This window comes from Cygnus atratus, chromosome 14 (genome assembly GCF_013377495.2).
Source record: "Cygnus atratus isolate AKBS03 ecotype Queensland, Australia chromosome 14, CAtr_DNAZoo_HiC_assembly, whole genome shotgun sequence".
Taxonomy (NCBI): domain Eukaryota; kingdom Metazoa; phylum Chordata; class Aves; order Anseriformes; family Anatidae; genus Cygnus; species Cygnus atratus.
Genome location: NC_066375.1, coordinates 11,955,381 through 11,968,923, shown reverse-complemented (window position 1 = coordinate 11,968,923; position 13,543 = coordinate 11,955,381). Strand labels below are relative to the sequence as shown.

The 13,543-nt window shown below is 53.7% G+C and overlaps 1 protein-coding gene across 4 annotated transcripts in view; it reads left to right on the top strand.

The window, feature by feature from the left end:
* The first annotated feature begins 2,806 nt into the window (after positions 1 to 2,806).
* The window catches only part of UBE2D2 (ubiquitin conjugating enzyme E2 D2), a 30,289-nt gene continuing 19,552 nt past the window's right edge, over positions 2,807 to 13,543 (top strand). The window contains exons 1-2 of one of the 4 annotated variants that reach the window (XM_035559687.2): positions 2,807 to 2,969; positions 13,258 to 13,321. In XM_035559687.2, coding sequence (XP_035415580.1) covers positions 2,946 to 2,969; positions 13,258 to 13,321 — 88 coding nt within the window. In that variant the 5' untranslated portion in view covers positions 2,807 to 2,945. Of the gene's footprint in view, positions 2,970 to 3,498; positions 3,657 to 13,257; positions 13,322 to 13,543 lie in introns of those variants that run through there. The other 3 variants (XM_035559689.2, XM_035559690.2, XM_035559692.2) reach the window with 3 other exon arrangements.

The window sequence follows — 13,543 nt, the reverse complement described above, 5'->3', positions numbered from 1 at the left end:
TAGGCCAACTCTCAGAAGCTGAAACTGAGATTTGCTTTTCAGCACATCTAAGTCGAATGACCTGATGAATAACAACTCTGAAAATGACTCTTCTACTTTCATTTCTTATCTCTTAGAGAAATTCAAATCCCTCTGGTAAGAAATCATACTTATTGCTGGTACTAAAATGACAACAACAAAAGTATCTTACAATTTTTTATTATTATTATTTTCAAAACTGTTGATTTTCTGGATTGTGTTTTACAATGCTGTACTACTCAGAGAACTTTTCAAAGCTTGGCAAGGAAAAAATAGCAATCTTTCTGTTGTATTGCGAGCCCAAGTTAATTTTCCAATTTGGGGACAAAATCCAAAACTTTTTATGAGAATACTGGAAAGAGACAACTTTAACCCAGAGCTCTGAAAAGTGAAGGCACAGGCCTTAGAGGATGTGACATGAAGGCATTTTGAAAACCGTCCCAGAAGCATGAGAAAAATGCTTTAGGAGCAGAGGGCTGCCTTTCCTCCCACGGTGGTCGCGGCGGGACTGCAATTCCAGGCGTTCAGCTCTGAGCTCCTGGAGGTGTTTTAGTGCTACAAGAGCCAACAGCTGTTTGCAGCACAAGAGGGGATCCTGAAGGTGCTGCCTTAAGCCTGAAGCACATCTTTACCCAGGTGTGGTGTAAGAGCTGGTCCTGCCCTGGCAGCTGGGTGGCTGCAGCGCCGGGGGCTCCGTGGGCTGTGCAGCCGTGTCCTGCACCTGAGGGCGCACGCTGCCCTAAAGCTGTCAGCACTGAGACAGGCCTTGCCAGGAGGTGGGCAAGTTAACGCCAGGAGCAAAGCTATCGTGCCTGTACTGCTCTCAGGGCACAAGGCAGCATCTCCCACGAGGAGGAGTTTGCAATGCCATTTCTAGCGAGCAGCAATCCGATTGCCTGGGCAGCATCGGACCCCACTATCATGTTGGCTGGGCAGCAAAAGAGGAGAGCAGAAAACTTTGGGAGAAAAGCAGTTTTGTCTCTGATCCAGAAGTTGGGGAGCCTTAAGGGCAAGGAGTACTTGGGATTAGCATCTGAGCAGCTCCAGCTCCCCGTGCTGGTGGAGGCTGGTGCAGCAAGGCAGGGCAGCAGGTTCCCAGCCTGGGGCTGGGGGTGACAGAGCAGCGAGCTGGGGCAGAGCTGCTGTCTGCTTTTCCGCAACCAAGGGGTGTCTGGCAACCCAGAAGGCAACAGAAAGGAGGGAAAAGAGCAAGAAGCCACAAAATGAACAAAAATAGTTGAAAAACAAAACAAAACAACCACCCAAACCAACAGATTTCTGTGGGGAGAAACCAAATGTGGATGAGGAAAGAGAAACTAATTCAAAACACACCCTGTGCTAAAGCCGCTAGAAGAGAAATCTTAAAATTGTTCTAGAAAGGCTGGCAGCAAAGTCAGCAGGCGCAGACGTCGCCGAGAAGCAGCGGCACCCATGGTGCCCCGAAGGCAGCACCAGGAGGAGGAGGACGGAGCCTTGGAGAGCGGGCAGGACTTCACCACGGCCAGCACTGCACCAGAAACCGCGCGGGCCTCCCAGAAGCAGCATGCAAGCGAACCCTGCAGACGCGGGCTGATGAGGTGTGCTTCACAAAAGGCAGCGTCTGGGCCCTGGGGAGTTTTGGAGCTGGGCTCCAAGCGCAGGTCTGCCTCTTGCAGCGTGAGGTCAAGTATTCCGCTTTCCTTTCCTACCTCCCCTTTGAGCCTTTCATCCCTCTCTGCCAACAGATGTACGGGAGATGTGGGAATGGGGAGAACAGGGGAAAGCAGCTCTGCTGCGCTGCTAGGAGGTAAGGAGAGGAGGACAGGTAAGGGCATAAAAACTCGGTACAAGTCACTAAAAATGCCAGCTCTACAAGAAAGGAAGGCGTAGGAAAGCAGAATTTCCTACGAGCGCCTTAAAAGGGACGGAAACCCAAGACTTCGCGGAAAGTCTTACAAGTTGCAATACCAACTAAAAACGCTCTTGGCGTTGTTTTTTTTTTTTTTTTTTTTTTGCTGGATCCGGTACCGGGGCTGCCGGTGGAGGCACGCAGGCAGCCAGGGCGCCCGGTGGGGATCAGCTGCCAGCGCGGATCTCAGCGGAAAACCCGTAACTGATGTGGGCCTGAAAACCTCCAAAAAGTAGAGGGCATCGCAGCGCTCACGGCCTGCGAGAGCCGGGGCTCGGGGGCTCGCTGAAGCCCCCCGCAGCGCCCTGCCCCTGCCGGGCTGACGTGCGGACGGACACCCGGCCCCGCCCCCCGCCTGCCCGCCCCTCACGGTGCCCGCCCGGGGCCGCGCCTCCGCCGCGCGCCTTCTCGCGAGAGCTCAGCGCCCCGCCGCCGCCGTATCCTTCCGCGCTCTCCCCCTCCCCCTTCTGAGAGTTCTGCGCGCGAGGCGCGCGGCAAATAGTCCCCGCGCCCATCCCTCCCCTCCCCTCCCGGCCCGGTCCCGCTCCGAGCTCTCCCCCCCGCAACCCACCCCCCTCCCCCCCCCCCCCCCCCCGCGGCCGCCGCCCCTCCCGCGCCTGCAGCCCGGCGGCGGGGGCAGGGGGCAGGGAGAGCGCGGCGGAGTGATACGCGGAAGGAGGAGGGGGGGGGAGCGAGGAAGCGCCAGCGCATAAAGAGCGGGCGGAGGGATGCGGTAGCGCTGCGGCACCCAGCTCCCGCCTGCGGCTGCCGCCGGGCAGCGCGCGCCAGGCCCGCGGCCCCTGCCCGCCTCCGCCGCCACCCCCGGGGGCCGCCTCCCCCCAACCGCCTCCGTCCCCCCCCTCCCCCCCCGCCCCCCCCCCCCCCCCTCCCCCGGGCCCGGCGGCACCGCGCTGCCGCCTCCGCGCTGCTCCTCCTCCTCCTCCTCCTCCTCCTCCTCCCCCCCTCCCCCTCGGAAAATAGTCCCCGCGGGCCGCCCCCTCCCCGCCCGCGCGCCCCTCCTCGCCGCCTCGCGCACACAATGGCGCTGAAGAGAATCCACAAGGTAAGGCCCGCGCCCGGACCCCGCACCGGCGCCGCGCGGCCCCGCCGCCCGCCCTTACGTAACCCGGCCGCACCGCCGCGCCCGCACCGGGGCCGGGGGGAGCGGGGCGGGGGCGGGGGCCGGGGCCGCTCGGTGCGGGGCCGGGTGAGGCCGAGCGGGGCCCGCGCCTCCCCCCCCCCCCCCCCCCAGCCGCCGGGGCCGGGCCTGTGAGGAGGAGCCGCCGCTCCCCCCGGGCCCCCTCCGGCCGGCCGCGGCCCGGCCCCACCGCGGCAACGTGGCCCCGGGGAGCCCGGGCCGGGCCTGGCGGGGCCGCTAGGGGGCGTGGGGCCGGCCCGGGCCTCCCCGCGGGGCCGCGACCGCGGCCGGGCACCGGCAGAGCCCTGCGGGGGGCGGCCGGAGGGGCCCCGCTGAGCGCCGGGGCAGGGCCTGGCGGGGGTGTGTTGGGGGGGGGGGGAGGCTCCGGGTTCCCCCGTGCCCAGCGGCGCTTGGGGCCGGGCAGAGCCCGGCGAGGTGTTGTGCTGGGGGGGGCCGGGGCCGCTTTCCGATGTGAGTCACCGGGGCCGCTGTCAGGAAGCGCCTGGGAGAAGCGCTCCCCTCCCGGAGCAGGCGGCGCGCCGTGCTGCCCGTCCCCGGCGCCCAGAGAAGTGAAGCGCTGCTCCTGTGGCCCCGCAGGAGCTGCGAAACCAGGTGATCGTGGCGTCGTGTGCTGGGTGGTGTCTGTTTTATCAGGTGTGTGTGTGGGGGGGGAAAGGCTCTCTTCAAGAAGACAGCCTACACCGTTACTACCTTGCTGAGTTGGGCCTCTACATCCTTCCCCCCCAAAAAGCACAGCGGTGAGTTTGGGACCCGCATTCAGGGTTCAGATGTGGAAGCCAGTCCTCCCATAGGGCTTCTGCTCTGAATTACTGTGTGGCTCTAATTCTTGTTTAGAACCAGATGTGGGACTGCTACCTGCTATTTAAGTTTGGCTTGCTTGTTCTGATACATAGTATCAGATTTGGACTACATTTTAATGTCTTTGTTCTGATTGTAGGTTGTCTTGAAGTTCTTGTGAAGCTTCATGGGTCGTAGTGGTCAATTTAAACCTAAGATGAAGAAGAAGACTGAAGAGTTTGAAGGATTGCATATGCTTGTGGAATGGGTAGACCTTGAAGGAGAAGGCCTTAGAGTACAATTTTAGTTACTGAAACTTCCAGATCAGCACACAGTAATGTGTTACATAAGCAAGCTGTTTTCTCGTTTAGGATCAATTGTACACGGTATTTGGCCGCTGATTTTGTTGATACTTAATTCAGATCAGTTTTCACGCCGTATTATTTCCATAGCACGTCTGTGGACTTGCGGGTACTTTGGAAGACTGCTGCTCCTTGGGAGTGGGTTATTTGCCTGCCGTCAGCATGTGCCATGGGGACAGTGGTGAATGCGAGAACAATAAACGTGACAGCTGGGGTTGGAGGGGACACCCACAATGCAGGGCTCTTGTGGGGACGCTACATCTTCTGTAGGGTAACTTGTGAAGTGGGCAAAGCTACTTTCTCGGAGTTTCGTGTCTGCTTTGGTTCAGGTTTCTCAGAGTTCTGTTTCTAGCAGAAGAGAAACTGCACGTGTTGGGCCTTTGTTAACTCATGGCTTGACTGTTACTCACTGGTTACTCATGGGCTGATTGTTCACGCTGCTTTTCAAAGGTAGAGAATCCTGAGGCATAGTGGGGACTGCGTTAGGTTACAGGATGCTGCGGAGCCTTGGGAAGTGGTGTGACGTGGAGGGATCGCTAAAGCAGCGGTGTGCATGGAGCTCGACAAAGTACTGAGCGCTCCAGAAGAGTAAGGGTGGCGGCTGTGGAGCAGAGTGGAGGTGATAGGGCTGTAGGCAAGAATCTCCAGCAAAGTGTGCGGAGGGATATAAAGGCACTCATTCCATCAGTCCAGGTGCTTTGAAGGTTATATGGGAGTTCAGGTACAGATGGAAAAGCAATCCTTTAATTTGCGTTACTGGGGCTGTCTCCCTCAGTTACTGAAGTGATAACCCCTGGTTGTTTACACTTCAGCTGTCGGAAACCCTGTGGAGGGTGTTTGTATCGTCTTGCTTTCGTTCTGGTCTCTGGGAAAAGTGGAGGTGCTTTACCTAGGCTGACCATCCCTGTCAGGATAACCGGTGCAACAGCAAATTTCTGACCTTTGCTGTTGTACCTTGTGGCAGGAACAAAAGGCTGCGGAGTGTGGATTAAGTGGAAATAATCCCAGTGGGCTTGAGTACAAAGAAGCAATGGAAGGGAAAGCTGCTGCTTAGGCATTTGGGGGCAGGGTATTATCAGTCTTGGTATATCAGTGTTCAGCTCTCAATCTTGCTGCTGGCTTTTGTGCTTGGTGACTTGGGTTTACTGTCCGCCACAGGCTATGAGGTTTTCTCCGAAGTTCTTGTGTCCTTGGGTAACGTAGGCTTCAAAAACGAGCAGGAAATCCCAGGACTAAACCTCTGGCACGGTGTGAACAACGTTACCTGAAGCGGTGTCTTGCACCTTGAGCTCCTCTGGGTTGGAGGAGAGGCAGAACCAAAGCTGCCTGCAGTCTGGCAAGCAGTCCTGCTCCCGCCGGGAGGCGGTGCAAGAACCCCCGTGGTCGGTGCCAGCTGTGACTCTGGGGTTGTTCTTGGGGTTGTCCGGGGACTCGAGCTGGCGTAGCGTCTCCGCACGAGGAAGCGGTAGCTGTTCGTGAAGCAGATGCTCGTGAAGAACTCGCGCTTGGACAGCCCCCTGTCAAACTTGCGGTGTTCACCGCGGTCTCTCAGGCAGCAGCGTTCTGAATTTTTGCTTAGGTGCGTGCTGGCTTGCAGATCTGAAACTTGAACTCCTGCCTTGTGAGAACCGTGTAGCTTTGGACAAACCGGGATGTTTGCAGTCGTACTGGCCAGAGTGGCTGTGAAGCCTGAGGATAACAATTGACTATAACAACTTCGTCGCTATTTTTAGATCTGTAACAATGATGAATTTTATCCTGGTTATCTCTTAGAAGAAATACAGTGTGAAGACGTCCAGAGGTAGGGTAGGAGTGATACTGGGTGGCTGCAATGAATGGCTTCTATTTTAAGACTTGAAGCAAAGCGCTTTGGGTTCAGCCGTAGCACCATCTGCGGTGCTTATCTTTAGGGAATACGTTATCTCTAACCGAGTAAGTGGGGTGCTGTTCGGAATTGCTTGGAACGGGAGAGCAAGTAAAAGGTTAATTTTTTTGTCCTTTATGGGTTCCCTCGTATGAACTGCTTGGTAGACCTCGTGGTGAGGGAGAAGAGGGAACCAGAAGCTGTGCTTGAGCCCTGCTGAGGTAAATTATTTTCTCACTGAAGAGGAGCGGAGGCTTACTGCCTGTTCTGCGGGCCTCTCCGTATAAACCGTGCTGCTTCGTGGAGCAAAGCCGTGTTCCATAGCGATGCCCCCGTTCAGCTGCATGAGACAACGGGCTTTCCCACGGCCCAGAGCTGTTGGAACTCTTAAAACGTTGGAAGTGTAACTTCTGCCAAAATGAGTGGTGCTAGTGGAGGAGTTGCCGTAGGTTTATTGGGTAACTGCGCAATGTTGGTGTTAACCCAGCTGTACGCACGCTACCTGTGTTGAGCAGAGTTCCTTCCTTATTTCTGTGCTACAGAAATAGCAAAAGCAGCTTGTGGGAACGCCTTGGTCCTTCTCTTAGAGCTTCCTGCTCTGTTCGTGGAGCTGCCAGTGCAGCCCATCTGTCCGGCACACGCTGGTGAAGCTCCTGCTGGCTGGCCTTTCTTGGTATTTGGTTTCCACAGTAGGAGGAAGCTGTACGTTTCTTTGGTTTTCTTGCTGTCCAGGCTTTAGAAAACAAAGATGAAAGGTGACTGATGGCTATACCAGAGCTTGTTCATAACATATATCTTGGCTAACTCTATGTATTTCATTAAATTTGACTATTCTTACGCCGCTCACTTAACTGCTTGTCTTCTAATGTTCGAGTCTTGTAAGAAGTCAAGAAGGTCAATGGATGTAAGCTGTTTCAAGTACTGGAAAAGCAGATCCTGTCAAATGGAAAGGATTAGAATCCTTCTGAAGATGTTCCTGTTAATAGGGGGAAGTAGCTTCAGACTGGCAGAGATTCTGGAATCACAAAAGTCTCGTAGACGAAGAGAATACCAATGGAATCCATGATGCGACCTTGGCGCGTGCATGTGAGCACCGCCTCGTACAGCGGCCTCGCTTGGCGAGCACATACTAGAGTTGTGTGAAGTGCCGTGGGCGTAGGCTTTTATACCTTACCCTGCACAGCGACCTCTGTCTTGGGCAAACGTGGGGCCTGCTGGCCTGAGGAGCGTCCGGCAGGCTGTGGTGAGACTTGGGTACGCCGGACCTGTGCAGGTAGCTGGCAGCTGGCCCTCTGAGCTGTGCTCTCGCTGCTCCTGCTCTTGAGGTAAGGCAGAGTGCTGTCGATTTCTCACTGGCCCTGATGATGTGTTGCTTGGCAGTGCTCTATTGAAAGCTGCTAACAATTCGTGGTGAAGTGGTTCAAAGTTACTTTTTGGTTAGATAAATCACAATTTCACAAGGCAGCCCTAGACTGCCTGTCACAGAAGGGTTCAGGGGCTTCCGGCAAAGAATCTTGCTAAAGTCAGATTAAAAGCTTATTTTACTGTCAGGTTGCTGCTCTAAGTGAAAGTGAGGCTTATAATCAAAGTAATGATGTGGTCTGTGAGTAAATGAGAGTTTTTGAGAACAGCTCAAACTGGAGTAAAGGGGAAGGACCAGGGAGCACAAGCTATAAGGGCTTTGGTTAATCTTTGGCTGCTTGTAGTCATTTCTAATGTGCTGGAGTGTTTCTGGGAAATTGTACCCTGTGTTAAGGCTTATGAAAACTTCTGGAACTAACTGCCACAGGACAGTGGTTTTCTTCTCACTTGATGTTGCTGGTTATGTTGGTTATTCTTACTGGAGACTCTCTCAGCGGTAGCTTCAAATCCTTAAAACTAGTCTTGTCTTTGGGCCAGGGCCTCTTTCGTCAAGCACACAGCAGACGAGGGGCCAGGGAGCGTGGGGCTTGCTGTCTGGAGAAGTAAATTGCAATGCCTGTAACAAATGTCTCTGGAGTTTAAAATGAACGATAACTTGAAACCAGTGCAGGGTTAAACTTTTAAGACCAAAACTGAAGTGCTTCTGTCTTGATAGTGTGTTGAAAAACTTTTTGTGCTGTTTGTGGAGTTGTTGATCAAGCTGCGCTTTGAATGCTGCAGGCTGGGAAATGGACTAACAGGAGGAGGGGAGCAGCAGTGACTCCGGGGATCTGAGGGGGACCTGTGGCACTGGCTGTCCAGTGTGCCCCGAGTCCTTGTTGGCAGCTGATGCTCTCTGTGACTTTGGTCGCCCAGCACGGGAGTCTGGCTGAAGCTGCATCTCCTCTAAAATACGCTCCTGGAGCCCCGAAGTGGGGTTACGCCCCTGGGGAACTCAAAATGCCCTGCTTTTGCAGCCTGAATGTCAGTGAGTTTTGTAGCTTTGTTAGGATACCTGGTTTGCAGATGTAGTTTCATACGACTTGGCCTTTGGGAAAGTTACCTCAAACCTTGCTTTGCATTGCACCATGCCTCCAGTTCCTCCGCCTTGCCGAGGAACTGATTGATACGTGTAAGATGGATCGCGGTAATGGCACGGTCCTCAGCAACGGGCCTAGCTCCCAGGGCCCTCTCCTGAAGGGCGGTACAAGCTCTGAGAGCTTGCTTTCCAGCTGAAGGCAGCTCATAGCGAGGCAGCCTCCCGGGAGCTGAAAACCTCAACTGAAACTTCGTCTAAAGGCTGCCTCGTTCTTTGCTTTTAAGTTTCCAAAGCAAAACCTTCTGCGTGAGCTTAAGGACAAGACAGTGCGTTGGCTGGTAAGCAGCTACGGCTTTCTTCAGACACGGGTTTAAAATCAGTGCTGTCAAGGTAAGACTTGATCACTGACTTTAAAAAGCCTTCCTGGGTCACTGGGAAGTAGACCAGGCCTTGCGGCTTGGGGTCTGCTATGCGGTAACGTTTGGCTTGTAGATGATGCCAGACTAACTGGATCCTACGTGTATTAAGAGTTAGTTTTACATGGGCTCCAGGGTCGTTTGTCCCGAGTTAAGCCAGCTGTTCTTCAGTCTCCTTCAGTAACGTCTGGAAACAAAGACTTCAGTAGGCCTGGTGGTAGCAGCACCTTGGAAACAGCACAAAAAGCTTCCGAAAGGCAGAGTAACCTCTGGGCGGAACGCAGAAGCTTGGCGGGACGCTGCGGCGGTGCACGTCTGCCACTTGTATGTGGGTAAGTGCAGCTGTATGCAGCTATCGCTCCTGTTCTTAAACTTGGCTCTGCACGTCTGGTAACTGATCAGTGGGAGTCTGCTGGCTGGCAGGCAGCCTGAGGAGAAGGGCATGTTAAACGTGACCACCTGTGCCCTGCCAGGAAACCCTGTAATGTATTGGTGGGGTAAATGGTGAGAGCGAGTGTGCCCTCCGCGATTGTGCAGGTGATGCCCAGCTGAGCGGGGCAGCTGGTGCCTGAGAGGGGAACGAAGCCATCCCTGGGGGCAGGGACAGGCCCATGGGGGTGTCGGGAGGCTCAGCGAGGCCAAGCGTGAGGCGCTGCTCCTGGACTGGGGCAGCCCCAGCCGCAGGTGGACCGGCTGGAGGGCGGCCCTGCAGGGACGGACGTGAGGATACCGCTGGGTGGAGAAACTGGGCGTGAGTCAGGAACGTCTCCTTGAGACCTGCAAAGCTGCCCGTGTCCTGGGCTGCATCAACAGCAGGGAGAGGAAGGGGATTGTCCTGCTCTGCTCCTCTCTCGTCAGCTCCCACCTGGAGCACTGCAGTCAGCTGTGGGGCCCCCAGCACCGCTGGGCATGCAGCTCTCCGGAGGAGGCCGGGAGTCTGATCGGGGGGCTGGAGCACCTCTGCTGTGGGGACAGGCTGAGGGAGCTGGGGCTGTTCAGCCTGGAGAAGGGAAGGCTCTGGGGAGACCTTGCTGTGGCCTCTCAATATGTGAGGTGTAATACGTGAGACTGAGAAACTTCACTAGGGCCTGTAGTGACAGGATGAGGGGTGATGGCTTTAAACTAAAAGAGGGTAGGTTTAGATTAGGTATAAGGAGGAAATTCTTTACTCTGAGGATGGTGAGGCCCTGGCACAGGCTGCCCAGAGAAGCTGTGGACGCGCCATCCCTGGAGGTGTTCAAGGCCAGGCTGGATGGGGCTTTGAGCAACCCGGTCTGGGGGAGGTGTCCCTGCCCATGGCAAGGGGTTTAGAGCTGGATGGTCTCTGAGGTCTCCTCCAACCCAAACCGTTCTAGCCTCCTTGGTGTCGAGAGGCATCTAGCTATCTAATCTGTGAAGCTTGTCTGAATTTGTAGGGCAGAACACAAAATGCTGCTTCAGGTGAAAGCTGCATCACTGATGCAAACGGTATGAGTATTCACCGTGACCTTCCTGTTTCCAGCGTGATACTGTACCCAGCTTCAAAAACCAAGGGATTCCTTCTACCTGGAACTGCAGATTGAGGTGAACGATGTAGTGTTTTGGTGAGAAAGAAGGCTACTGCTAACTGAACTTTTACTTTGTGTTCTGCATCCGTTGTGAGATTTTTCCTTCAGGGGTGGCACGTGAGGTGTGCTGTTTGTTGGGGCGGTGCTGCTGGGCTGCTTTCCAGCAGCAGGACGTAGGGTGGGCATCAGAGCACCGCTGCGTTGTGAGTTCCACCAGCCAGTAGATGGATGCTCAAGCTGCAGCTTCTGCAACTATTTCCCCTGCCCCAGAGGGGAAGATGCGTGCTGGGCTCTGAAACCTAATCACCGGTAGGCTGGTCCTGCGCGACAGACGTGTGCTCTTGCGGTGGTATTTCTTCTGAACGTGTATTGTTGTGTTGTATTTATGCGTGAAGTGGGAGTGAAGAGAATGAAAACTGGTATGGAGGAGAGGATGAGGAGTTCTTTCTGATGGACGTGTTTGGAGTTCTGAGTAGTAGAGCACTCTGAGTTGTCTTCTATGGGAGACGAGAGTTGATAGCGTTTGGGAGTGGACTGTGCTCTATGCAGGTGGTGTAGAGCAGGTGTTTTCCTGTCTTTTAAGTTCCTGTGCCCGTACTTCTGAATTTGTGCATGTGGAGAGCCACTTCATCCTTGCAGTGGTGATGAGGCTGATGAACGTGTGCGCCCTGTATGTGTCCAGGGAGGTGTCAAGGGAGCTGTACGTAGCTGACTGCCCAGTGACGCTGCTTACTGATGTTGAAGCAGAGCACAGCGCAGTTCACTGTCCTGCGGGGCACTGCGTTTTTAAGACCACTTCTATCTGGAATTGTTTGTTGTCCTGCTTGCAGTCCTGTGGGATAGGACGGAGTGGGGTTCTACTGCTTGCGGTGGTACTCAGCGTCTTCAGTGCTCTGGACTTAAAAACAGGTGCACAGTGGGTGGTGCGAAGTGTGGTGATGGGGAACGAGTGCTTTGCTGGCTGATGCTTGCAGGAAGTAAGGAGGGAATCCTCACCGGACTAAAACTGGTTGCTCCAAACTGACTGGTGTGACTGGCAGCTTGTAAGAGGAAAGCCCTTCAGCAGCAGGTACTTGGAGATGCTCTGCACCTTCAGGAGTGGAGCGGCCACTTGAGCAGGTGATGCATGCTCAGTATCTCTTCCTGTGCAAGCCCATGCGGAACCATGAGATGAGAGAGCAACCTTTGCAGCACTAAGTCAGCGCTAAGAAGCTTTGCTCGAGCGCTAGAAAATGTTCAGTTGTCTGTGGTGTCAGGTCAGGAGGCTTTCAGCTGGGCTTTTTGAAACCTGGGAGTCACAGACAGAAAACCAAACTTAGGTTCTTTACAGCAGCTGGAATATGTGAAGCTTTGCGTCTCTGCTGTGAGACTTCTGGGGGCTTGCACACTGAGGGGAAGATCCCAGAGATTCTCCTGCTTGGTGTAAGGCAACATTCTCCTCTTGTAGCAGAAGATTTGATTAGTGGTGGACTCCAAGTTCAGGGGCAACAGGAGCTGGAACTCCAGGACATCATCTGCTTGATACTTGGAGCCAGTATGAGTTCTCAGAAGGCCGTTAAGCCCCAAGCTTTTTCTGCAATCGGTTTGTCTTGATCAGTGTCCTTCGGTGTTTTGTCTGTCCTGAGATTCAGGTAAGTAGCTACCTGAGTGCACAACGGAAAAGTGATGCAGACTGCTGGTCTGCAGGCTGGGAGGTGAAAAGCTGAGTGCACGGCAGGCCAGGGATAGCACGGGAGTGTTTCCTGAATGCTGGGTTTAGTTCTCATAATAGTTGTCTGGTGCTTATATTTAGCTTTCTACACCGAGGTTTGTTTCTGTGCTAGCTAACAGGCGTGGGACCATCATGCTGCCCTTTCACAGTCCCGGGGAGCAGGTTAGTGGCTGAGGTGGGAGCAGCAGGCAAGTTGGATTTCAGGGTTTTACTCTGTTTGTACTTGCTGCTAGATGTCTACTTCCTGAGCAGCTTGCTCATGTGAGTTACTGGTGGCAGCATGGGCTCTCTGATCTCAGCTGAAATTCAGCTTTAAGCTGAAGTTTGTAGTTCAGAACAGAAGCATTTTACTTGTTCCACACAGCCAGAGATTGAGACTCACGATAGTCAAATCTTACTCTGAAGAAATCCTGACACGGGCACTTAAAAAATGTGGGTTTCCATTCGTAGACTAAAGCTGGTTACCAGAGGTCTTGTGTTTTATTGTTTAACCACCCATATCTGCTGGTGGGTGGACTTAGAGGTGAAACGACCAGGTTGTTCGAGTTTTGTATGCTGCAAAAGCTACTTTAGGCTAGAAAACGTAAACTAGATCACTGGAGCTGGAACAGCTTGGGAGCTGTTACAGTATAAGCCCTAAAATAGGGCTGATGCTGAGAGTTGCTGGGTTGGAGCCACCTCGTCTCTGACCTAGACATAGTGGAAAACGTTATACCTTGATGATGATTAGGGTTTCTTATGCTTTATTCTCAAAGCAAAGCCAATGTGATAAGCCATGTGACTTAATAAGCATTGCTGTGACTTAGGAGTGTGTGCAAACCTAGGAGAGGTAATGGGTGCATATGCCAAATATTTTACTTTAAATAAAATTGGCTGTCTGGACCACTAGCTCTAAGTTTAGTGAGGTTACCACTCCTGTTGCCTCAGAAAACTCAGTGATGTGAGCGTTATGTTCGTGAGCAGGACTCCTGTGAACAGCAAGAATGACAGCCAAAGTGCTACCAGCAGCTTTTTTTTTTAGCAATAGCATGATTGGTTTTGAAATTAAATGAAACAAACTGTTCCTGTTTTTTAGGAGTTGAATGATCTGGCACGTGATCCTCCAGCACAGTGTTCAGCAGGGCCGGTTGGTGATGACAGTAAGTATGCTGCTGTTTAGCAAACGCTTGCAGTCTCTACCTTTTTTCCTTTTTCTTCTAAAGCAGGTTGTCCAGTCTTAGCGAGGAGAACTTGTCCGTGTTCTTTGTTTGAGTACTGAAGGCTACTCCATGTACTAATCTTACATTTGTTGCTGTTTTATAATGCCTTCCTTGTGAATCGCTGGAGGTCTGTCGCTTCTGTTTGGTTGGGCAGCTCTGTGT